The sequence below is a fragment of the Monomorium pharaonis genome, chromosome 5 (assembly GCF_013373865.1).
Source record: "Monomorium pharaonis isolate MP-MQ-018 chromosome 5, ASM1337386v2, whole genome shotgun sequence".
Taxonomy (NCBI): Eukaryota; Metazoa; Arthropoda; class Insecta; order Hymenoptera; family Formicidae; genus Monomorium; species Monomorium pharaonis.
This window is the reverse complement of record NC_050471.1, coordinates 29253740-29278128: the sequence shown is the minus strand read 5'-3', so window position 1 is coordinate 29278128 and position 24389 is coordinate 29253740. Positions and strand designations below refer to the sequence as shown.

The 24389-nt window shown below is 38.9% G+C and overlaps 4 protein-coding genes across 4 annotated transcripts in view; 2 read left to right on the top strand and 2 right to left on the bottom strand.

Moving 5' to 3' along the window:
- Positions 1 to 1849: 1849 nt before the first annotated feature.
- LOC105835457 (eukaryotic translation initiation factor 3 subunit B) lies at positions 1850 to 7405 on the top strand. Its single transcript, XM_012678760.3, has 11 exons — positions 1850 to 2253; positions 3211 to 3409; positions 3839 to 4151; positions 4515 to 4871; positions 4983 to 5125; positions 5217 to 5352; positions 5575 to 5770; positions 5898 to 6078; positions 6158 to 6398; positions 6614 to 6722; positions 6892 to 7405. Exons 1-11 carry the CDS (start codon positions 2118 to 2120, stop codon positions 6990 to 6992), a joined length of 2112 nt encoding a protein of 703 aa, XP_012534214.1. The 5' UTR covers positions 1850 to 2117; the 3' UTR covers positions 6993 to 7405.
- Positions 7406 to 7508: 103 nt separating this feature from the next.
- LOC105835458 (CDP-diacylglycerol--glycerol-3-phosphate 3-phosphatidyltransferase, mitochondrial) lies at positions 7509 to 10997 on the bottom strand. The gene is made up of 8 exons (XM_012678761.3): positions 10852 to 10997; positions 9942 to 10140; positions 9745 to 9867; positions 9261 to 9538; positions 8791 to 9059; positions 8441 to 8665; positions 8090 to 8299; positions 7509 to 7963 (listed from the first exon to the last, which is right to left on the bottom strand). The coding sequence occupies exons 1-8, from the start codon at positions 10881 to 10883 to the stop codon at positions 7761 to 7763; spliced, it is 1539 nt and encodes a 512-aa protein (XP_012534215.1). The 5' UTR covers positions 10884 to 10997; the 3' UTR covers positions 7509 to 7760.
- A 327-nt stretch (positions 10998 to 11324) lies between these two features.
- LOC105835466 (intraflagellar transport protein 172 homolog) lies at positions 11325 to 24008 on the top strand. Its single transcript, XM_012678769.3, has 14 exons — positions 11325 to 11495; positions 12255 to 12398; positions 12516 to 12628; positions 12735 to 12920; positions 13015 to 13485; positions 13729 to 14337; positions 14611 to 15049; positions 15132 to 15845; positions 15963 to 16416; positions 16659 to 16765; positions 16848 to 17291; positions 17429 to 17752; positions 18030 to 18460; positions 18908 to 24008. The coding sequence occupies exons 1-14, from the start codon at positions 11457 to 11459 to the stop codon at positions 19629 to 19631; spliced, it is 5199 nt and encodes a 1732-aa protein (XP_012534223.1). The 5' UTR covers positions 11325 to 11456; the 3' UTR covers positions 19632 to 24008.
- Positions 23287 to 24389, bottom strand: part of LOC105829243 — a 95796-nt gene continuing 94693 nt past the window's right edge. The window contains exon 16 of the mRNA XM_036286697.1: positions 23287 to 23601. The gene's annotated coding sequence lies outside the window, so the exon portion shown is untranslated. The remainder of the gene's footprint in view (positions 23602 to 24389) is intronic.

Below are 24389 nucleotides of genomic sequence, written 5' to 3'. Positions count from 1 at the left end.
GGAGTGAGTAGGAGCATGTCGGAGCATGGTGACGCGAACAAACCATATGGGTCTGTTCGCGTCACATGTCCCAACATGCTCCTATTCATCCCAACGCACTCCAATACGTTGATTCCGATGACGCCAACCTATTAGAATGCGTTGGAGTAAGTAGGAGCATGTCGGAGCCTTTGAGTATAGGTCTGTTCGCGTCACATGCCCCAACATGCTCCTATTCACCCCAACGCACTCCAATACGTTGATTCCGATGACGCCAACCTATTAGAATGCGTTGGAGTGAGTAGGAGCATGTCGGAGCATGGCGACGCGAACAAACCATATATAACGAGCCTAGCAGTCTAGTATATTATAGAAGTCTGTGGATCCTACTCACTCCAACGCATTCTAATAGGTTGGCGTCATCGGAATCAACGTATTGGAGTGCGTTGGGGTGAATAGGAGCATGTCGGAGCATGTGACGCGAACAGACCCGGAGTTTTAGCATAAGGGCCTAAACATAGCTCTAGTTTACACCGAGCACTTGGTGTACGCGTATCAAGTAGTGAATTTAAGCTGATTAGCCAATGATTAAACACATTCACTAGTTATTTACTATTTGATACGCGTACCAAGTGCTCGGTGTAAACTAGAGCATAATGTCAGGCAACAGGCAATAAGTTTGTCTGGTTGCCTACACTTTTACACTTCTACGAAAAATATAAGTTCTTATTGGTTTATATTTTTAACCAGCCAATGAGAACTTATACTTTTCGTAGAAGTGTAAAAGTGTAGGCAACCAGAACAAACCTATTGCCTGTTGCCTGACATTATGCTTTAGTTTACACCGAGCACTTGGTACGCGTATCAAATAGTAAATAACTAGTGAATGTGTTTAATCATTGGTGTAAAAGTGTAGGCAACCAGAACAAACCTAATAGGAACAGAAATAATGAAAGAAGAAAAAGAGAGAGGATCTTCTTCTCTCTTTCTCTCTTTCTTTATTTCCTATTCCTATTGCCTGTTGCCTGGCATTGTGTGATGACCTTTTTGTTCTATAGTAGCTGCACTGCTGTACTGGTGCAATAAGTTAGAATGAGAAAAAATATATGCAAAAAAAATATATGCAAAAATATATACAATGGCTGCATTCAGCAGAAAAAGCAGCTTTGCAACTGTTGTAAAATTCTTCGACACGATTGGTTCTGGCTCTTAGTTTCTGTTAGATCTAAACGTATAAACCAGTCGTGTTGAAGAATTTTACAACAGTTGCAAAGTTGCTTTTCTACTGAACGCAGCCAATGTCAGCAGGAGTAATAGTACATCCACACAACTTGCATAAGCGCATAAGCATATACATAAGAAAATGGATTGGTCTACAAGCATTTACATAAGAAAGTAGACCAATCGAATTCCTTATGCATATGCTTATGCGCTTATGCAAGTTTGTGTGGATATACCATAAGAGTTTGCATAACGCATAACGTATGTACATAAGTAAATTGATTGGTCCATGAGCAAAGTGCATAAGAAATTCAACCAATTGAATTTCTTATGCATTTATGTTATGCGTTATGCAAAAGTCTGTGCGGGAGCCCTAACAATTGACCAATTAAAAACCGGGAGTAAACGAAATGGACAAATCTCATTTCATATTTCTTGCTTCTTATGCCCAGTCTACAATGAGTCGTTGGTCGTTGGTCGTAAGAAATTTAACCAATCACAGTTGATCTTAGAGAAGAATAACCGAACATAATTGGTTAAATTTCTTACGACCAACGACCAACGACTCATTGTAGACTGGGCATTACTCTTGCTGACATTGTAGACCGAGCATTACTCTTATGCGGGGTCTACATATTCATTTAGTCAAAACATAGCAATTATTATTATATTATTAAACATGTTTTAACGATATTTTATTAGTCATGTACCCTAAATACAAAAAAAAAGAGAGAGAAGAGAGTGAGATCGATACTACAGAGATCGCCCCATCCCTCGAGAACCAGCATTGCAATCAGCGCCTGCTCCGAACTCCGAAGTCCAGCACTCCAGCCTGCCCTCGCCTGCCATTTAATTGACGCCGCGGCGCGGCGCGGACGCGAGTGATCAGTGAGAGAATATGCTCAGAGGTTTCCAAGATGGCGAAGAAGACGCAGGCAGAAAAAACGGCGCAGAACGACGAGACCGCCAAGGGCAACGACGATCCGATGAACGACGATGAGGAGCCCAATTTCAGCGATCCTGAGGGCTTCGTCGACGATGTCACCGACGAAGGTAAGTATCTGCTCGCTTTCCCCTCTTCTTTCTCGTACTTTCTCCAATTCCGTCCCGGCACGAGGGCACATTCAGACACGTTGCAACTTGTCGTCGGAACCAATCCGTGCGCGCGCGCGCGCACTTCATGATGCGGCACGTGCAATTTCACCCTCGGAAATCAGCTTGTTCACCGATTACGCAACGAATACGATGATTCTTTAGCATTTTTTATCCGAAAATGCAAAATGACGAAAATTGCAATGAATGCCATGCACCAGGATATTCCACCAGAAATCTTGCACGGTTTCTCCTTATGGACGTTACCGTTCCTTGGACCCTCCCTCCGTTTCCGTTTTTCGCGAATATCATGCCGATGGCTTTTTGTTTGGGCGTACCTACTGTAGTCCGTAGCGCGATTTTTTTTACACATAGAAATGCCTGGCCATCTTAGCTGTGTGGGGGATTTCTATAATGCATGTGAAGTACTCTAGAAATCGAAACTTGACTAACTTCAGAAACTCCCATCCACATGTGTACTTATGATTTTTAAGCACCACATGCGTTTCACGATAATTTTGAGTTCGATTAATTCTGGTTTTCTTTCCTAAAAAAAAAGTGCCAAACGATACTTTAATCAGATTCCAATTAACTTGATTATCGATTGATTCGATCAATAAAGTTAAAGTAGTTTCTACGTAACTTTATCTCTAATTTAATTTTTATCCATTGCGCATTATATTTAATGCTCGTCAAGAAATTGATTCTAAATATCTAATGTTCTTAGAGTGCTTTCTTATATTATTAGAATGAATGCAATGAACATGTTTTTTTTTTCATAAATAGCTGTAATATTGTTTTTTGGTTTATACATTTAGATTTGAATTAAGAACAAGAATCAATCATATCAAACAATTTTGTAAAGCTTTGTCTACCGAACATGATTATTAATTAGACATCTGTATCCTGCACTTACAGAGTTGCTCGGTGATATCTTGAAGCAGAAACCTTCGGAAACAGATGGGGTAGAATCTGTGATTGTTGTAGACAATGTACCTCGAGTAGAGCCTGACAAGTTGGAGAAGCTTCAGTCTGTTATCAATAAAGTGTTGGGAAAATTCGGCACGATAGTCAATCAGTACTATCCCGTGAATGAGAGCGATGGCAAGACTAAAGGGTTTGCATTCTGCATTCTGTCTAAATTTAAAAAAATTGCAAAGCTGTTTCTCTAAACAGAATATATACGCAAATTTTGTAAAAAATTACCTGAGAATTCTGTTTTTTCAAAAATTTTGTTTAAAATTCCAAGTAAATTTAGAGAATTTTTTGATACAGCTTTGAAATAAATTTATTGCCTCTTAAATGTAGCTCTTTAAAAATACAAAGCACGTTTTACCAAGTAATTGATAAAATTGCTTATTAGATAAACATATGTTTATTTTTATCTTTTTCTAAATAAAAACTAATATTAATAAAGTTCCAAAAATTTGTCTGAGTTTTAAACAATAAAATTTAACAAAAATCCATAATTTTTAAGAATAAAACAAAATATCTTTGATGGAATGTTTATTGATTCTTTCTGAAATATTCCTGTTCTCCTTGACAGATACATCTTTCTAGAATACAACAATCATTTAAATGCGCTGTCCGCAGTCAAGTCCACCAACAATTACAAGATTGATAAATCTCACACATTCAAGGTTAATCTTTTTACTGACTTCAAAAAGTTTGAGGATATTCCTGAGGATTGGGAACCGCCAAAGGCGCAGCCTTTTAAGTCTGCTAGCGACTTGCATTATCATCTGCTGGAGCCAGATGCTTATGATCAATTTTGTGTTCTTTGTGGCAATGGAGCAGGGGTGTCAGTGCAAATTTGGCAAAACTCAGCACCAGAGCCGACTCTTCTCGAAGAACGTAATGTGAGTACTTTTGCAAACAATAAAATTTTTATAATAAATGTTTTATCACATATAGATACAAGACACATTTCATTTAACACTTGTAACTCACAAGCATTATTTGTCCTTGTTATTTGATATTGATATGAGAATAACATTTGATAAATAACAAGGATAAAATGATTCCAAAAGTTGCAAGTATCAAGTGATGTATAAGTGATAAGTTTTCAAATTGCAACAATAAAATAACGCAGACATCTAAGATAACAAAATATTGTGCAATTTTACCATGCAATTTTTTTGTACGCAGTAGTTGAGTTACAATAAGTTGAATTTGTTACTGCAAGGTTGTGTGTTGCAATCATAGGTCATCTTTCATTTCAGCGCTGGACAGAAACGTACGTGAAATGGTCACCGCTAGGTACGTATCTGTCCACATTCCACAAGCTGGGAGTTGCGCTGTGGGGTGGCCCTCAGTTCACCCAGCAAGCTCGATTCAGTCAGCGTGGTGTCGAGTGCATTGACTTCTCACCCTGCGAGCGTTACCTGGTCACCTACACTCCGCGCACAGATCTCGGACAGGATCAGAAGCGTCTCGTGATCTGGGATATTCTATCTAATCAGGAAAAACGATCATTTTTCCCTGATGGATCTTCCGTCTGGCCGATTTTTCGCTGGTCGCATGACGATAAATATCTAGCGCGTATGGGAGAGGATGTTCTCAGTGTCTACGAGACTCCGGTAAGTATTTTTTTACAATTTTTACTCTCTTTTACAATATTTAATTTATTCATTATTATTACTGCTTGTTATTTGAAGCAACTTGTAATTTGACCACACTTAATTTTTCAGTCGTTCGGTTTGTTAGACAAGAAGAGCATCAAAATCCCAGGAATCAGAGATTTTAGCTGGTCCCCGACAGATAACGTTCTTGCTTACTGGGTGCCAGAAGACAAAGATGTCCCCGCGAGAGTAACTTTGCTCGAAATTCCAAAGTAAGTTTTAGTTGGAAATCACGTCTAAAACTTACTATAACTTGTCGATATAAACAAAATGTTTTACAAAAAAATATCGTTTGTTTTTTAGCCGCAATGAAACAAGAAATAAAAATTTATTCAACGTGGCTGATTGTAAAATCTTCTGGCAAAAATCTGGTGACTATCTGTGCGTGAAAGTCGATCGCTTTGCCAAACGTAAAGAGAAGACTGAACAGAAATACACAGTGAGCAGGCTTGTATAGCTAACTTCGCGCATAATTTTATCATTTAATTTTATTAATTTATTGTATTTATATATATGTATATAATTATATATATTATATACAATTTTTTACATTTACAATAAATTTATTATATACAATTATATTAGAAAAATGATATATAACAGAGCTTTCGTCATTGTTAAAATATAATCGCTAAAATTATTTATATATTTTACATTGTAGGGCATGTCGTACAACTTTGAAATCTTCCACATGAGGGAGAAACAAATTCCCGTGGACAGTGTGGAGATAAAAGAGCCGATTCACGCTTTCGCATGGGAGCCAGTTGGCAGCAAATTCGCCATCATTCACGGCGAGATACCCACCGTGAATGTCAGCTTCTACGAAGTGCGATACGGCCATCAGCCCGCTCTTCTCAGTAAGCGACTGCATTCATTAGAAACTTACTCTGCTTTTGATTTTTTTTTTTTTTTTTATTTAATTAAATTACGAGATACATCTTTTAATTGCAGTTTAACGTTCGTAAATTGTTTCTTGTCCAACAGAAAGGTTAGAAAAGAAGGCTTGCAATCACCTGTTTTGGTCACCGTCGGGTCAATTCATCGTCCTCGCTGGCCTGACAACAATGGCTGGTGCTCTGGAGTTCATCGACACAAACGATTTCACCATTATGAACTCCACTGATCATTATCAAACCTCGGACGTGGAATGGGATCCGACTGGCAGGTATGTTCAAAGAATAAAGCAGTTGCATTACATAAAAAAAAATATAATAAATTAACTTTCTTTTCACGATTAATTTTAGATATGTCGTCACGGCAGTGTCCAGCTGGAAGACTAGCGTTGACAATGGTTACTGGATATGGACGTTCCAGGGCCGTATTCTAAAGAGAGTCAACCTGAACGCGTTTAATCAACTGTTGTGGCGACCGCGGCCTCCGACTCTGCTCACCGCGGAGCAGATTAAGGAAATAAAGAAGAATTTGAAGAAGTACTCGGCGCAGTTCGAGAGCAAAGACCGCATGCGACTGACGCGTGCTTCAAAGGTGCATTTAATCAAATATATACCTAACATTAAATTATATAGTTTCTCTAACAGTTTTCAAGTATTTTAGTATGTTGAAAATTTAATTTAAATTTTTGCATGCATGATTATGAAATGATAAAAAAAATAATGTGAGGAATACTTGTAACAAAATCTTTTAAAATTCTTATATTATAGATTTGAGTCATGATTTAACGAGTGAGATTATTGTTCTAGGAATTAATCGAGAAACGTTGCTTGCTGATGAAAGCATTCGAAGAATACCGCACGAAACGTGTCGAGGAATGGAACAATCAAAAGAAACGTCGTCTCGAGTTGCGTTGCAGTAAGTATATATTAGGTACATTAAATTATCTAATACTGAACTATGTATATTGAATATACACTTTTCTAATTCATGAACGCGTTAAATCAAGAAATCACTGCGTTATTAATACTGAAAATAAATATTACTATGTGATTAGAAATTAATCGTTATATGCGTGCATTTTCAGATATTGATACCGATGAGTTAGACTCAGATTCAAAGAACGTGGAGGAAGAAGTTGTTGAATTTTTCGTCAAAGAGGAAACATTCGTGATTGACGATAAATAAATTCTCTTCCTCGCACAGTTCTCAATCGCCGCGCTGGTTGCCGGTCTTGGAAATCTCTAAGTGTGTGAAACAGCGGTCTGCAGTGTCGCGATATCTCGTCATCGCAGCGATTGTGAATATCGCTGCGATTTGTTCTTAATCCGTAAATCATGAGTGGCAACAGACAATCAATCTTTTACTATTGTTATTGCTACAACTATTATTATTACTGCTATCGATACTACAGTTGTTGCCACTTGGCTTCGATTAAAACAATTTTTACGTGTTCGATGCCATACAAGAAGCGCCGGTATCATAGCAGTATTGAATTCTACCACATACCCTACAGGATAGCACACAAGAAATTAATCGCGTCACCGATTTCACAACTTCTACCGGCAAGCTTACAAAATAAAATGCTAATTTATTACTTACAAAGTAAAAATTAATTTTTTGAATTTCCAGAATTTGTAAAAAATGCGAAGATCCTAGAATCCAGAATCCCAAGATCAGATCAAAGTTTCTTTAAATCCCTTTGTAATTTAACATGTTTATTATTCCCTGCCTAATTATGATCTATATATACAACTTGACACCTTTTTATAGATATAAATAATTTTAAATAATGAAAAATTCTATACAAATAAAAAAGTAATTAAGAAAATTCGTGTGGATAATTTATATTGATAAAATGTTAATATGGAATCTAGTACTTATTGTACAATATATTACAGCTAAAATTAAATAAGTTTAGAACACAATTTGCCTTTTCGTAAAGGCATTTTAGTCTCAAAAATAATACCGAAAGAAGAACACAACCGCGCATACCCAAGCCGGTGGTATTCTATCTTGCTGTGAGAAAGTCTTTCTCGTGACAGGTCTAGCACAGGAGAACAATCGTGCCTGCTCCTCGTGCAACGCATTTTGCAACTTTTCGTTTCTCGTCACTATAGCTATTTGCGTCTCGAGGTCTCTATTCACCGATCTATAACCTGCATCGTTCATATTCCAATTTAGTTATATTAAAAATTCTCGAGAAAGATTACTTATTCATAATCATATTAAGATTATACCTAATAGATAAGATTAAACCTAAAATAATAAGAATGTATTCTTACCGAAGTTTGGCGAGCCTATAAGGGTCAACGACGGTTTTTGTTGATCTGGCAAAGTGTACCAGAGACCCTTGGCATGGTATGTCCAACCTGGTTTGATAAATTCCCACAACGTTATCCTCTTTTGCTGATTCATTTTTTCGCATAAATTATAAAATGATTCCTCTATTTTAGTATACGCTGCTGGTATTCCTCCGGCGATTCCTTTAGCATCTTGAAGATAATTATAATAATAGATGGTTATCAATTTCTGTAACCATTTATTCAAATTTTTGAAAAGAAAAATTATAATCGTGCAAAAAAACACAATAGACAATCTTAAGTTTATGTAATTACAAATTCAACAAAACCTACTAAAGAAGCCATTAGCAGTGGGATGAGCTGTCAAGAAATGACACGTTGCTCGACAATCTCTAAGTAGAGCTTGACTGTAATCAGAAGTTAAATTGAAATAACCGGTCGCTAATTTGAGCGTGGCTCCCGCTGGAGCGGTTTGCAATAGCTTCAATGTTACTTCGCTGTCGTGAAAGATATTCAACTGGCCCATTTGCACTAATGGAAATATCCACGTGTCTGCATCTGCAACAATTAAAAATCAAATAATCCAATTTGTAATCTGAAAGTAAATACTTTTTTAATACAGTTTTGACGAAATATTTTTGAATATTTTCGCTTTGAATTGTACAAAATGATAGTCGATTTACCTTTGTCGAGATCGGCATTCTTTTTTATTTCATTCTGTAAGAACATCTGTATCTTGGACGCTGCTTCTTGAGTAAAAACTCTCCCAGATCCTTTGTAAGGATGGCTTACAGTAGGATTTAAGCTCGTGTTGCCATCTGGTTGTAACAAGAAGCTGAATTCCATCACTTTCTCTATCAATTTATTATAGAAGTTGCAAAGCTCCTCGCAATCTTCTATGATGAAGTATCGATCCTGTCGGTTTGTGAAGTAATCATTACTGAGGTTCGCCCTAATACAAAGAAAATTTTGTAATACAATTTTATGAATATGTATTACATCTAAGTACAGCTATTCAAATAACTTTATTAAATTTTTTTTTATATTAAACGTTTAACTTTCTTGCTTTGTGTCAAGTGTTAATTTTAGTAATAAATTCCAATTTTTTCTTCCATAATTGTAATTATAATAGAAATTGTAACTACAAACATACCCGCTAATGATCAAGTCATTATCAATCATATATAGCTTCATATGTTGTAAACCAATAAGCTCATTAAAACGATCTGGGATTGCTGCTTTCATTATACCACGTAGTTTCGGCGTATGATAAAGGAAGACCTTACAATGATCTCCACACGTTCCCTTGAGCAATGGTTCCAGCATCTTCCGGGAATTCTGCTTGCCCCGAGAAGCTCTCATATAATCCAGCAAAATTCGCACTTGTACACCACTGCTACTCATACTTATTGCTTGTTCTATCACATTCACCTATGCAAAAAAACACAACTTTGCTTTTAAAAAAAACATTTGGAAATAAAAGGAAAACTAACTACATTTAATCCCTCTATATCTTTTTTGTGTAACCTTTGCAATTAATTATTCCTAATCTTCTATTCGAAATAATTATCTTGCCAAATTTTGATCATAAGTGCTATATGTATTTTTTACTAGTTCTTACTAAGTATTATACTTACTAGCTCGGTCTCCAAGATGCCAGTACCCAAATACAACGAGGCAAATGTGATTTTTCTCTTGGCACGTTTGCATTTTTCTAACAAAGTGTTATAAAACTCTTGTGGCTTGTTAATTATAGTGACCTATGGAAAAGAGCTTGTTGCTAAAATAAAATGTGTCCATATGATCAAATTGTATATGTGCATAAATCTTTTACCTTCGATCCATTCACTGGAAAAGCAGGAGCCACAATGCGCAGCCAGGATAGAGAATTAAATTCCTCTTGTGCGGAAATATCAAAGTCTCTCAACTTTTCATCATCCAACATCGCTATTTCCATTTTGTGCCTGATAAATAGCAAATCTATACAAGTTCTTGCTTCAGGTGCAGTGGCTAGCAACTTTGGTTCATAAAACCTAAAACATATAGAAATAAATACATTGTCAAGGCAGAGTAAAAAACAGATTATCTATGTAATTGTCATATTGCAAAATCATAACTTCCAGTTAGGCCATTCTGCAATAGTGTAAATGCAATTTAAAAAGTTGTAAAGTAGTGTAAGACTGTTTTTATCTGTTTCTATCAATGTAAATTAACTTTAATCTTGGTTTTGCTTATTATTAAAACTAAAAAAAGATAAAAAAGAAGTTGAACTGAGATTAAAGCTAGGCAGAAATTACTAGAAATGATACATACAACTCTATACTTTACAACCATTTAGAACTATAATTATATTATCATAGAACACATTTCTTGTTGCTCCTTAGAACACACAGAATATTTTATTTATAAAAAACACTGTAAAATATAATGTTAAAATTAATTTAAAAATTATGAAAAAATTAATATATACTAAACCATGTATACATCTTTTTAAATGTCAGAGATACTAAAAGAGGAATATTCTGCTTATAGTATAATTTATCACAATTACATCTCATTATCATTTACTTATTTCACATTTTGATATATATAATCTCTAGCACACATAATTTTTGTAAAATATCTTTTTTTTTTATAACAAGCGAAACGTCAAGTAAATTTGAAGGTTATATTTTGTTAACCTAAGAATTCACGAAAAAAACGATATGACACATGTCGAGAGATACAAAATAATTCGAATGTACCGTCTGAGAATTCGCAGAGCCGAGCTGTGCATCGAAGAAATGTTATTCTAAACAATAAATACGTAAAAGCTGATCAACCACACGTGCAACGAAACTTTGATTTTTCACGCGAAGTAATGAGGCGCGGAGAGGCGTGCCACCTGTCGACCGTAATAAAGAACTCAATTTCAAATTAATGTATGTTTCAAAAAATGAAAAATATTACAACATATTTTTATTTAAAAATTAGTTATACTCGTCAACTTAAAAATTTACACTAAAAATTTGTATAAAATTTCAAAATAACTTATTGCATAACAATTTTTTAAATAATAATAGATATCTATTTTATATATACATATATTATTAAATATAAATGTATATAAGAATTTTTTTCTTTAAATAAAATTTGTATGCTTTACAACTTTAATTAATTATACAATACTTATTGTGTTTAATTTATATGTATACTTACCTTTCGTCTCAAGCTAGTGCGTCAGCGTAATGGAAGTTCTGTCGCCAGGCAACAGACGTGTATACACGAATGATATACACCTGCTTTATGTCACTACTGTACAATAACGCTTGTAAAAGTTAAAGGACAATTAAAAGTAATATTGTTCAACATGCTGCTGAAATATCTGGGTGTCGTTATGCCAGCGCAGGTAAGAATGTGTTATTATTTTGAATCTTGGGATTTTGAGGAGTATTCTGTGTGTCTAGAATAATATTCTTTTGGGAATTATTAAGAATAGAGACGTACTTTTTAAAAATATTTTCTTAAGATGTTGATAAATTTTATTTAAAAAATTTAAGTGTTACTCTAGAATAAAACCCTGCATAAAATGTCTTATTCAAAAATAGCGTTTCGCATTCACAAGATTTTATCATAAATTTTGCTTTGCAAAAATCTCGGATCGTGGCCAATACTTTTCAGTGCGATATTGAGAATAGAACCTCGAAATGAAATCTTGTATGCCTTTGAATCCGATAACAATTAGCAGACGAAGTGAATCTTTTTTAATACTAAGATTCGCATTTATTTGAATGCTTTTTATTGCAATTGAATGCGAAGAATTCAAAAGATATTTAGAAGATATTCAATTAAATATCTTTTGAATATCTTCTGAATTCTTCTGAATTCTGCTTTTTGACAAAATGTCAATATTTTTTAAATTCTTTTCAATTTAATGTTTTATGCAGAGAAGATAACTTTTTTAAATAAAGGATAACATTTTGCCTGTGTTTCTAACGTTCCCAAAGAGACAATTTATAATATTTTAAACCGAAAATTTTTTGACTTTAATTACACGTACATATAAAAATGTATAACATATTATACATAAAAATTTAAATTAATATGCAAAATGCTTGAAATTAAAGTTGACTGTTTCGATATTTATGTATTCATATATATGTGTTAGGAGTTAGAAAACAGGGTGGTTAGCATAGCATGGTCACCAAACAACTTAAAACTAGCTGTGGCGTCCTCGGATCGTTCCATTTATCTTTTTGACGAGAATGGTGTGAAGCGTGATAGATTTTCTACCAAGCCTGTTGATTCCAAGGTACCTTCTACTCATCAAAAGTTGTATTTTTAGTTTATTGATATTATTATTTCTATATCTCCGATTTTTAAGACTTTATATTGAGTAATATTTTAATCTCGTGTCTTTTTTTTGTAGTTTGGCAAAAAGAGCTACATGGTAAAGGGAATAGCCTTCTCTCCAGAGTCAACAAAGATTGCAGTTGGCCAAACCGATTGCATTGTATACGTATATAAAATAGGGGAGGATTGGTAATTATTAATATACAATTCCCCCCCACCTCCCCTCGAACCCTAAAAGAAAGGGAGTAGTCACAAAATAAATTGTTTATTAATAAGATGGGAATTATTTTTATAGGAACGACAAAAAGGTGATTTGCAACAAGTTCAAACAAAGTGCCGCAGTGACTTGCCTGATCTGGCCGGTGGATGGCCCGATTGTCGTGGGACTGGCGGATGGGAAGGTCCGCGCGGCAATGGTCAAGTCACAGAAGGCGCAAACCTTATACACCTCCGACGCTATGACGATAGCTCTGGCTACCAAGTAAATTAATGCTTATCAACTTTAGTGATTTCAGTTACGCACATAATTACCAGTAATGGTAATTAACTTGCTATTTCGTGATTTCTTACGACAGCGTCCGCGGGACCGGCTTCCTGTCAAGCCACGCCGACGGCAGCATTATTCGATACTACTTTGCTGAAGACGGCAGCGCGGAGTCGTCAGGACGCGTGTGCATTCACGGAGTTCCAGCTTACGCCCTGGCGTGGCCGCAGTCGCACATCCTGGCAGCGGGTTGCGACAAACGACTGACTATGTACGATCAATACGGCAAACCGGTCAAGACCTTTGACTTCAGCCGGGACTCCCAAGAGAGAGAGATCATGGTAGCCTGCTGCAGCCCGAGTGGTCAAAGTGTCGCCGTGGGTTCCTGGGATAAGGTGCGCATCTTCGATTGGACACCACGGAGAGGCGTCTGGGAAGAGACCAATGTGCGCGACTTGCCCAACTTCTATACCGTCACAGCACTCGCCTGGAGACGGGACGGTTCGAAGCTGGTGGTCGGTGGGCTATGCGGCGGAGTCGAACAGTTTGAAACTATTTTGAGGTGACTCAAACTTGAAGTGGTTTTGGAGTTTTGTGGTTTCCTTAAATTTTTTGATGTTTTAATATTACTTTTCATGAAACTTGACTCATTTAAATCTTTTTGTTCTTGAGGATTCCTATGAAAATCGAAATCACTTTTATATGAATTAATGCATAAATCTGATTTTATCAATCAATTTATTTTAATCAATCGAAACTATTTTATAAATGTATCGCTATAATCTTCTTCGTTTTTTTTTTTCAGGCGTACGGTAGTCCGCGGTAGTCACGAGGTCGCCTATGTGGGTCCCAGCCAGGTGGTGATCCGACCTCTGAACGACTCTTCGCAACGTCCCATCATTGTTAGATCGCAGACGGGTCTAGAGATTGAAGATGTACGCGTTCTAGGGCGCAGGGATAACAACGTGGTGGCTCGGACGGCACGTACTTTGTTGATCGGCGACATCGAACTGGGTCTCATCAGCGAGATTCCGTGGGAGGACCAGTCCGGCGGCGAAAAATTCTTCTTTGAGTATCCAGTCGTATGCCTGATCTTTTGCTCCGGTGAATTGACGATCGTCGAGTACGGGCAGAATGAGGCGCTTGGCTCCGTACGAACAGAGGCGGTGAATCCACACCTGGTCAGCGTGCGTGTCAACGAACGACCCTCGGTTGACGGAGACGACAATAAAAAGCTAGCTTACCTGTTGGATCCAAGAACTGTTCGCGTGATCGACCTGCTATCCGGTGCGACCATCAGTATGATCGTCCACGACGCTCGTATCGATTGGCTAGAGCTGAGCGAGGCTGGTCACAGGCTGCTATCGCGTGACAAGCGAGGTCGTCTTTGGCTGAGTGATGATACGGGTGACAAGTAAATACTTGTTGTTAATTTGACGCAAATATTTGTAAGCTTTCTTATCTGTTAAATATTGTAAAATTGTGGCAAGTATTTCGCTATCAAGAGTACTCTTATTAATCCATCAAATAGCCCTTTTTTTTGAAGAAATAACTTACTAACAAATGACTTTATGTAAACTTATGTGACAGAATGTACTATAGCTTTTGTATCAATCTATTATTTTGTGCTACAATAATTATACTAGATCTTCTTGATCCAATCAATCCTTATTTTATGATACTGCAGAGTCTTGTTGGTGACGGGGGCATCTTTTGCATCTTGGGTAACTGGTAGCGACGTTGTCGTTGCTCAGACAGGTCAAACCATGGCTGTTTGGTACAACGTGGACGCGGCAGAAGCGGTTACGCTGACGCCAATTAAGGGTGACATAGTAGACATCGTCCGAGAGGACGGTCGAACGTCTGTGATGGTGGAGGAGCATGGCACTAAGGTGGCATACCTGCTGGACGAAGGACTGATAGAGTTCGGCACTGCGCTGCATGACAATGACTTCGGCAGAGTCGTTCTGTTCCTAGAGAACATGGGTGACGGTCCGCAAGTGGAGACCATGTGGGAGAACGTGGCCAGAAACGCGATGAGTGAAAGGAATCTGGCTATAGCTGCCAGGTGTTATGCTGCGATGGGCGACGTGGCACGCGCAAAGTTTCTGAAGGAGACTGCCGAGGTCTTTTTTTACAATAAATACATATCTCTATTCCTCTTAGGACACAATATATTTTAATTTTCTCTTTTTATCGTATTTCAAGATTGGTGAAAAGTACGCCAAAGAGACGGGCAGTGAACCACTGGCTAGTCCGGACTGCTGGGCCCGGCTAGCCATACTGAATGGTGACCTAAAAACTGCTGAGGCGATTTATTTGGAGCAGAATGAGTTGGAGAAAGCGTTAGACATGTATCAGCGCTACTGGTGCTGGGAAGATGCTCTAAACTTGGCCCAGAGTCGTAATTGGAGTGGTCTATCGGAGCTGCGGGACCGCCACTTGGCTTGGCTGCTAGATAGTGGCCAAGCGGCCCGCGCGGCTTCCATTATAGAGACCACAAATCCCAGAAGAGCTGTCAAGCTTTATTTAGAGGCCCGCCGGCCCGGACGAGCCGCCAGGTTGATACTTGCCGACAACGAGTTGCTGGAAGATGAAAGAATCGTCGAGGAGGTCATCAGTGGCCTTAAAGCTACCGATCTCGCGGAACTCGCTGGAGAACTACTGGAGAAAACCGGCGCCAGTTCCGAGGCGATTAAATGTTACGCTCAGGCTGGTGTCTTTGCCAGAGCCCTCGACTTAGCACGCAAAATTGACCCCACTTTGGTGGTCGAGCTCGAAAGGGATTGGGGAAAACATCTGTCGGCAAATGGTCATTATGACGCCGCTATCAATCACTTTATCGAGGCAGGTGAGACGGTACTAGCATTGAAGGCTGCTATTAGCGCGCGACAGTGGAGAAAGGCTTTACAGATTATTCAGGTGCAGAATTCTTAACATATATCTCAAATATGATATTTACCTAGTTTTATACTATTTCTCTTTTTTTTTTTAATTACATTCTTTACTGTATTCTTTCTTAAACATTTTCTTTTCCAGGTGATTGAGGATGATGATCCAGAGATTCGTCAACAATGTGAAAAACTGGCCGAATACTTTTCGTCGATCGGCGAACGGAGCTTGGCAGAGAGCCTTTTCATTCGCGCCGAAAACGCCAGACGCGCCGTGGAGATTCACGTACAGTCCGGCGACTGGATGCGTGCGCACCAGGTGGCCCAAGAGCACATGAAGAACGACGAGGCCAATCAGGTGCTGGCAAAGCACGCCGATAGCTTACAGCAGACCGGCGAGCTTCGTCACGCCGAGTCTCTCTATGTCGCGATCGGTGACCATGACGCGGCAATTGCTATGTATCGCAAAGCGGGAAACCGCAGCGACATGATCAGATTGGTCGCACAGCACCGCCCAGATTTACTTCAAACTACTCACATGCACCTGGCAAGAGAGCTAGACGCAGCCGGCAAGCCGCGAGAAGCCGAAGAGCATTTCCTAGGTCGGTCTCAGCTTTAAATCAGAGTTTCAAGTTACTTATTAAAATTTTTTTCTTATTTTCCTTCAATAAATAAATCTAGAATTCGATGGTGTGCATTGTCCACATAAAAATCAAACATCCTTCTGTAGAATTCTACTATTTTAATATTTTTTTGTACAAGTAAATCCATATTGCACGAAAAATTAATTAATATTTAATTAACAGTTTATTTAGTTTGTGCGTAATGTTGCCTTCTGTCTTAGGCGCCGGTGACTGGCGTGGAGCGGTTACAGCTTATAGATCTGCGAACATGTGGGAGGATGCGTTAAGAGTCGCGAAAAAAGCTTCAGGGGAAAAGGCAGCACAGCAGGTTGAAATTTATATAGCTCGAAAAGTGTGGCCTTTTCCATTCCTCTTCTAATACTGTAAGTTCAAGCCTCCTTTGCTTTTAGGTCGCTTTAATGTGGGCCCGTACGTTGGCTCCGGAGCTAGGCGCGAGGCTCCTGATGCGACTCGGTTACTTGGAGCCTTGCATACAATTGGCATGTGACGCCAGTCTGTTCGACTGGGCCCTGGAAATCACCAAGTACGGCACGCTGGATCAAAAGAAAGAGGTTCACTATCGTTATGCAATGGCGCTGGAGGACGAGGGCCGCTTTACGGAGGCCGAGAAGGAATTCGTACAAGCCGGCAAGACTATGGAAGCGGTGCAGATGTACATTCACAGCCGCGACTGGGAGTCCGCCGAGGACGTCGCGCAGTCGCACAGCCAGGAAGCAGTCGCACAGGTCTTGATTGCCCGAGCTGCCGAGGCTGCTGAGAATAAAGACTACGCTACAGCAGAAGCTTTTCTCTTGAGGGCTCACAAACCGGAGATGATAATAGAGCATTATAAGGTTGGATTCCTGGATCGGTAGTGCAAGAAGTTTCCTTAAAAGTTGATAATTATTTCATGTGACGTTTATTTATGGAATGCTATTAAATAGTTTTTGCTTTTCTATCTACTCGCGTTAAAATTTCTCTTCATTTCCAGAATGCCGGAATGTGGTCCGAGGCACTGCGAGTGTGTCGAGAGTATTTGCCCAGTCAGGAAGCGACACTGCGCAGAGAGTTAGGTCAAAACAGCGCGGGACTGGACGGGGCAAACGCATTGGAGGAAGCTCGGAAATGGCTTGATCTCGGGGAAGTGCGACCTGCTCTGGACACCTTAATTCTGAATCCGCAGGCGCCAAGATCGTATCTCATTCGTGCGGCCGACATCCTTCTGCATCAAGCGGACCCCGAAACGGCGGCGGAAGTCGGTGGTGACCTAGGTGCACGTTTATTCTCCATTGGTGAACACGCGCTCGCCGCTCAGGTAGTTTTTGTCTCTTATGTAATTTACCTACATACAATTTAATGAAGTTTCTTCCCAGTGAGAAATAGTACATCAACTCGACATCGATTCGACATCGAAATCATCATTTTGATGTCGATTCGACGTCGAACTGATGTCGAATTCATTATCCTTTCTCGCTGGATTATAAAGTTGCGAGTTACTCGAGTTATTATTTAAATTCTGAATGGAAGTTTAACACAAGACACTGAGGTGAAAACTAAGTACGTCAAACTTATGACACTTTATATCTCTACAGGTGTTCCTTCAGGCGGATCGGTTGAAGGACGCGGTGAGTTCGTTGGTGGCGGTTGGCGAGTGGGATCGCGCGCGACGAATCGTCCGTGAGCTCGCTCCCGATCTCGAGCCGTATCTGGAAGAGAAGTACCGGGACGCTATGGCGAACGAAAGCGAAATGGAACGACTAGCGGAAGTGGACGGGAACGCCGCCCTCGAGATGATGGCGCGCAAGGGCCAGTGGAATCAAGTCTTCGACGCCGCGAGCTCACAGGGTCCGGAGATGCTGCACAGGTTTGTGGCACGGCGCGCTGCACAATTGCTGAAGAACGACGCCGCGCCGCAGGCGCTGCAGCTTTACGCGCAGTACGGGGCACCGGCGATTCCGCAAAATTTTAATCTCTATCTGCAATTGACAGAGAGCATCCTGAACGCTGCGCAGCAGGAGTATAGGTATTGTCCTCGTTAGCTTGTTTATCCTTTTTTAAACTTTTATTATTCGAGTATCAAAAATATTTTATCATCCAGAATCTTTTTGTAAATTGCTCTTTCATTAAATCTGGAATCTATGACTACTTGCTTCTTAAAAGCTTTAGAAAAAAATTTGGTATACCAATACTGGTATACTAAATACTTTAATTTTAGGTAGTATTTTTTATACGGAAAAACTAAAACTTTGAAAACAAATATAAGCTAGAAAGAATCTTCTATCAGACGGTATAACAATTTTTATAATACTGTTCCATATTTTGTAATAATTAATGTTTTGGTTTTAAATAATAAAAAATAAAGCGCCTGAGAAATTGGGCCCCAAAAAACTGCCATAGTAAATTACATTTTCCCGCATTTTCTTTAATTTTTCGTATCTTTCCCTTGTTACTCGCGATTAATCAATTCTAGATACTTGGCTCAACTGCGTGACGTGTTACACGATCTCTATCGCTCATCATCGTCCTCCGAGAGATTCGAGCGTCTTCTGGAAGCCGCTCACCTTTCGGCGGTGAGACACGGCTGCCGTGCCTTTCCGGCGCTTTCTGGCCTTGCGGTCAAGACGTCTGTCAGTCTTCTGCGACACACCGACATCCTTCACGCCGACAGATACTACTACGAGGCCGGTATCGCAGCCCGTACCGCCGGCCTCCTGAGCGAAGCCTTCGTCTTCCTCAATCATTTTCTCGATCTGGAGGAGTGTATCGAGGAGGAGGGCGACAGCAACGTCCTGGACGTGGACGATCTACGTGTCACCGACTTTCCGCTGGAAGTCCCGCTTCCCGAAAGGGTCGGGATCGCGGCGGAGCAACGCGAGGAGGCGAGAGAGTGGGTGCTAGCGGTGTCTATGGACCAGAAGATCGAGCAAGGTCTACCGGTCGACCAGAGGGGCGTCTACGTGGGCTCCCTGACGTCCCCGACGAACTCCGGCGCGCCTCTCCAGCAATGCATAATCACGGGATATCCGGTGCGCGGGCCGATCATTAAATTTGACGAAACCAGCCGCGTGGCTGATCGCGACGACTGGACCAAGTTGATTAACACGGCGAGACAGGCATCCCCGGAATCGCCGCTAAACGACATTTTAGTGTTTCTTCAAGATTGGTGCGGCACGGGACCCAAGTACTCGTTTTGAGAGGGGAAAAAACTTTTCAATTTTTATCGAAAGTTTTAATGAACTTAGAGGGATAGCATGAAGAATACGGGAAATTAAAAGCAAACTTTGAAAAAAAATGTGTAGATAAGGTAAAATAAATATGATAATAAGAAATGTACCCCTTATTTCATTCGGTCGAGATTTAAATCGTTTCCAGAGACATTGTATTCCTTCATTAAAATTTCTAATTATTTCTCTATATATTTTTATATTACTTTCTTCAATAACGACTTTGAAAAGAAAGAACGAAGCGGGGTTAACTTGTCAAATTATCTCTCGTTAATCTTTTTCTTTCAGTCAGACAGAACACTCGTTCTGTCGGGGACGGTTGGCTCATGAAGGGATTCGAGAGGGTGGGCAACCGCAGATGATAATTAACCGCTTAGCAAATATGCTCAGCTTTGGCGCATTCCATAAGCCAAAAAGCCGCCCGTGGAATTTGGCGGTTCAAAGTAACGCAAATACACACGCGCACACACACGTGCGCGTATTACGTACGCACGCGCGCGTCATATTGACTCGAAATCGTAAACGGGCTTGATACACGCCGCAGGAGACTCGCGCTGCCCGCCATTGCTGATGTTTAACATCCGGCAGCGATAGACACAGCAAAAACGTATCATTTGCACCATGCCCTATAAGATAATCTTTGTTTTTTTATTAATAAAAAGAGAATTAAGAAAAATGTTAAGATAATCAACACAGAATAGTATTAATTATATTATTATTAAAAAAAAAACAACAAATGTATATATAAATATTAATTTTAAATACATACAAAAATAAAATCTTTACTTATTGCTATTCTTGCTAATGTGTCATTATTTAGAATAATGAAATATATTGAGTGACGAAAATTAAGGAAGTTAAAAGGCACGATAAAATTATATATTTGTAAAAATCTCACGGCACTTGAGAATTAAGCAAACGTGAATATTCTGCAAACAAATTTTACTTAATGCGTGTTGTATCTTGCAAGGCAAGAGTGCCTCGAAAGAAATCTGCTCTGAAAGTTTTTTACAAAGTAAAAACCGATAAATACACGTATATACAATGTATCTTGCGGCTATTACGTTAATTCCCGCGAGGTCGACACCTTCGATTTTCCGATAATTACCGCGTAATGGCGCCTATACAACTTTCAGATGTTTTAAGCGGTCTAAAAAGACCGCCGCGGGGAAGAGAGGAAAAAAAAAGAGAGCAGCGAGAAAACGCGCCCCGTCCGTCGTTTTCTCGATCCTCGCCTTCCGCCTCCTCCGGGAACTCCTCCGTGAAAGCGTTCGTTGATCGCTGCCATTAAACGCTCCGCGATTAATTTAAATAAATGCGCCGCCGTTATGAACGGAGAACACTTACCTGTGAGGGATGGGTGGATATTCAAATGCGGACCCCTCCGCTGAAAAGTCACCGAGGACTAATCTTCTGACGGATCGCGGGATTTCCTCCTAAAATATTCCTACGAAGAACTATGGGGGCGACTTAATTCCGGAATTACGCGCCGGAGTCTTGCCGATAGAATAGAAGTTTACATCAGGGTGACGTTGAAAATATCGAATCGTTTTAGTCTTGTCCGCAGTTACTTAATTTTTATCCACGAGAAATCAAATGAGAGTCTGAAAAGTGTAAGATTACACAGAATTGTCACATATGGTCACGATAATAAACCATCGAACATTGTCTCGAATTTTTATATACGTATTACTGAAAAATCTTGAACTTTTTCCGATTTTATCAGTTTTTTTTTTTTTTAATTTAAAACAGAATAGGAAATCTTAAAATAAAAGACAGGAAGAGAAGGAAACGAAAAAGAAATTGACGAACATACGTTAAAAAATTGGTGTATATAATAACAATAATATATATAATATATATAACGTATATGCGCCTTGTATACATGATTCTTATTACAACAGATTCATTTTTAATCTAGCCTAACCCAAACCGCACCAGAATGAAATTCAAGAGCGATTGTTTGTATATATATTTATAATGTGTATATATAATTATAATATTTTGTTCATAATATATTAACATCTCTCGTCTTCTCCTTGCAACTTCCTTCAATTCTTAACTATCGTGCTTTAAATTACAAAAAATGGTTGTCCTAAAACCTTACACCCTCCGCTTCGTACTGGACGTCTTAATTCTTTTCATTTCGCGCCTAAATTACGCTGGAATATATTATTTTTAATATTACTCTAAATCTATATCTATGTAACCTTTAAAATGCATATTGAAAAACGTTTAAAAACGTGTTCAAAATGTGACGTGTGTTGCACACAAAAAATCCAAATCTATCAAACTTTCGGACATTAACCCTTTCAGTACCAAATATTAAGAATGTATATTAAGTAGAATATTAGATATAGTACATCGATAGAGCAGTAAATGTGGAAGTTTCAACGATTTCTCCTCACTCATCTCGAACTCGTCACACGAGTTATCGGAAGAGCTCTAGTTTCTGCTACCATAAAAGACTTCAGGGCGAGACTGGAGCAAGTCCGTAATTCGTAAAGGTCTACTTCAAGTTCGACTTTATATATGTGGAAATACACAAACAACGGACTCAATCCACTTTCATTGGGTGAGCTTTTCATTCGACACTATAGAACTGTGTTAACGCGCAGTTAACATCGGAAAAACTCGTTTAGTTGATTAAGATAGCTGTTCCCCTTATTTAACGCCGTAGAGCTACATTGACGTTGCGGTTCACCGGGCCTTTAATTAGCAGCGTAGAATAACTAACGTTATGATGCTAATCCTTCGTCTGGCGCTATAGAATCGTGTCGACGCTTCGTTTAACCCTTTGAGGGGCACATTTTCTTCACTTGACGGATTTCTGAAAATCTTGTATTTCTATGTTTTGGGGTCGCTGATTGCCAATTTAAAATCAGACTTCAAACATTTTTAATGACGGATGCAATATGATTGCACATACGAGTAAATTAGTGTACGTTTGAAAAAAATGTAAATCAGATATAAAGGTTTTTCAGATCGTTAATTACAAATTTTATATCAAAACAATTACAAAAGCTTTCGCAAAGTTATGAACGTAGATGATCAATGATACACCTTTTAATCCGTAACTTTTAATCCGTTGATGTTATGCTTTTAACACAAGAAAAAAACCCGGCCCGTCTCACAAGACTGCGACCAGTATATTCTTGAAAAATTTGGAATCCCACAGTTTAGGTGCAAACCTACAGTTTTAAATTTTACCTTCGTAGTAAACAAGTAAATTTGTTTATAAGAAAGATCTAGCGCGTGAAAAATTTTGGAAAACATAGATTTTTTGAAAGGTGAAGAATAATTAAAATTTTTAACCTCTAACTTTAAATATTTTCTAGGAAACTACATTCTTCGAAAAGATATCTCTTTTTCAATTTTGTTCGCTTATAAATAATTAGATATAAACAACTAATTATAAAAATTGATTGTAAACAATATATCAGGAAAATGTGAATTATACTTATTTTAAACTGTAAACTGTACATCGTAAAAATAAAAGGGAAAAAGTGTCGGGTACACTGGACACTGCTCCGCAAAGGGTTAACGTCACTGTCTCTATACGTCGTTTCACATGATGTCCTAAACGTGGATCCATATACTCGAGGGAAAATTATATATATATATATTTTTTTTTTTTTACGCATATGTGATGTGTTTATACGGCGCGTGGATACGGAAAGGGTTAGCGCCGTATTTTCACCTTGAAAGAGAAATTCACGGACAGATAATCGCGTGGCAGTTTCGATTCTCGTCTCGCATGGAGAGCTGCGGGACGAAGGAACTTGTTCAACAAGAGAGACACACCCGCGTGATCACGGGGTCGCTACTGGACCGCAAGAGACGTGCGATCTAGGGAAAGAGTTTGTCTCATGAGAGCGCTGGCGCCGAGCGGTCGTTAGTCTTCGTCTTTCGTAGCTTCACCGTCGCGAATATGTTAGTCCTGAAAGGCGATTAATTGCAGTTAATCGGGATTTGAAATGCGCATCTGTAATTGGACAAGCACAAACACGATCGTGAACTGGAACTTTGGAATTTTGATGGCTTCCTAGTTCAAAAGCACACAATGAAGACTTTTCGTTAGTACCCAATCGTTTATTTTATGCTGTTTAATGTCCCTTGTAGAACGAGCAAATTCGATCAAACTTGATTAATCTAACGATGACTAGGTTTCTCGAGATTCCCGTGCGTCTACAAATATTCGTAAACACACACATTTGTAAAATGACGACCAATATTGACCCAGCCATCGTATTCCACAGTTTGTTCTACAATTTAATTACATTTATTACAAGTAACATTTATTAAAAGCTTTCTCAAATATTGAATTCAAAAATGCAAAATAAAAAATACAAGAATACATCTTCGACTGACAAAACTGAAAAAGCGGCGAGAGTTTGAAACAGTTACGAATAATATCTAGCAAATGACTTGCACTATGCCAGCGATAACCAAGGGAAGCTAACGCGTGCAGCAGTGACGGACAACAACACGAGTCACGATGGCGATGTATCATCCAGCCAAGCTCGGGTTCGAAGAGATAAGCTGTCTAGAAGTCATCGCAAAAATGTATCGAGCGCCTTCTTCGGCGATGCTGCAAGCTCCTACAACATCAACAGCCGATCGACGGAACAAAGCATTAGGAAGGGATTATAGCCAATATGTGCAAACACATCACAACAAGAGTCGAGATTATTCGGGGGGCTGCTAACGAATAGGCCATAAAAGAAA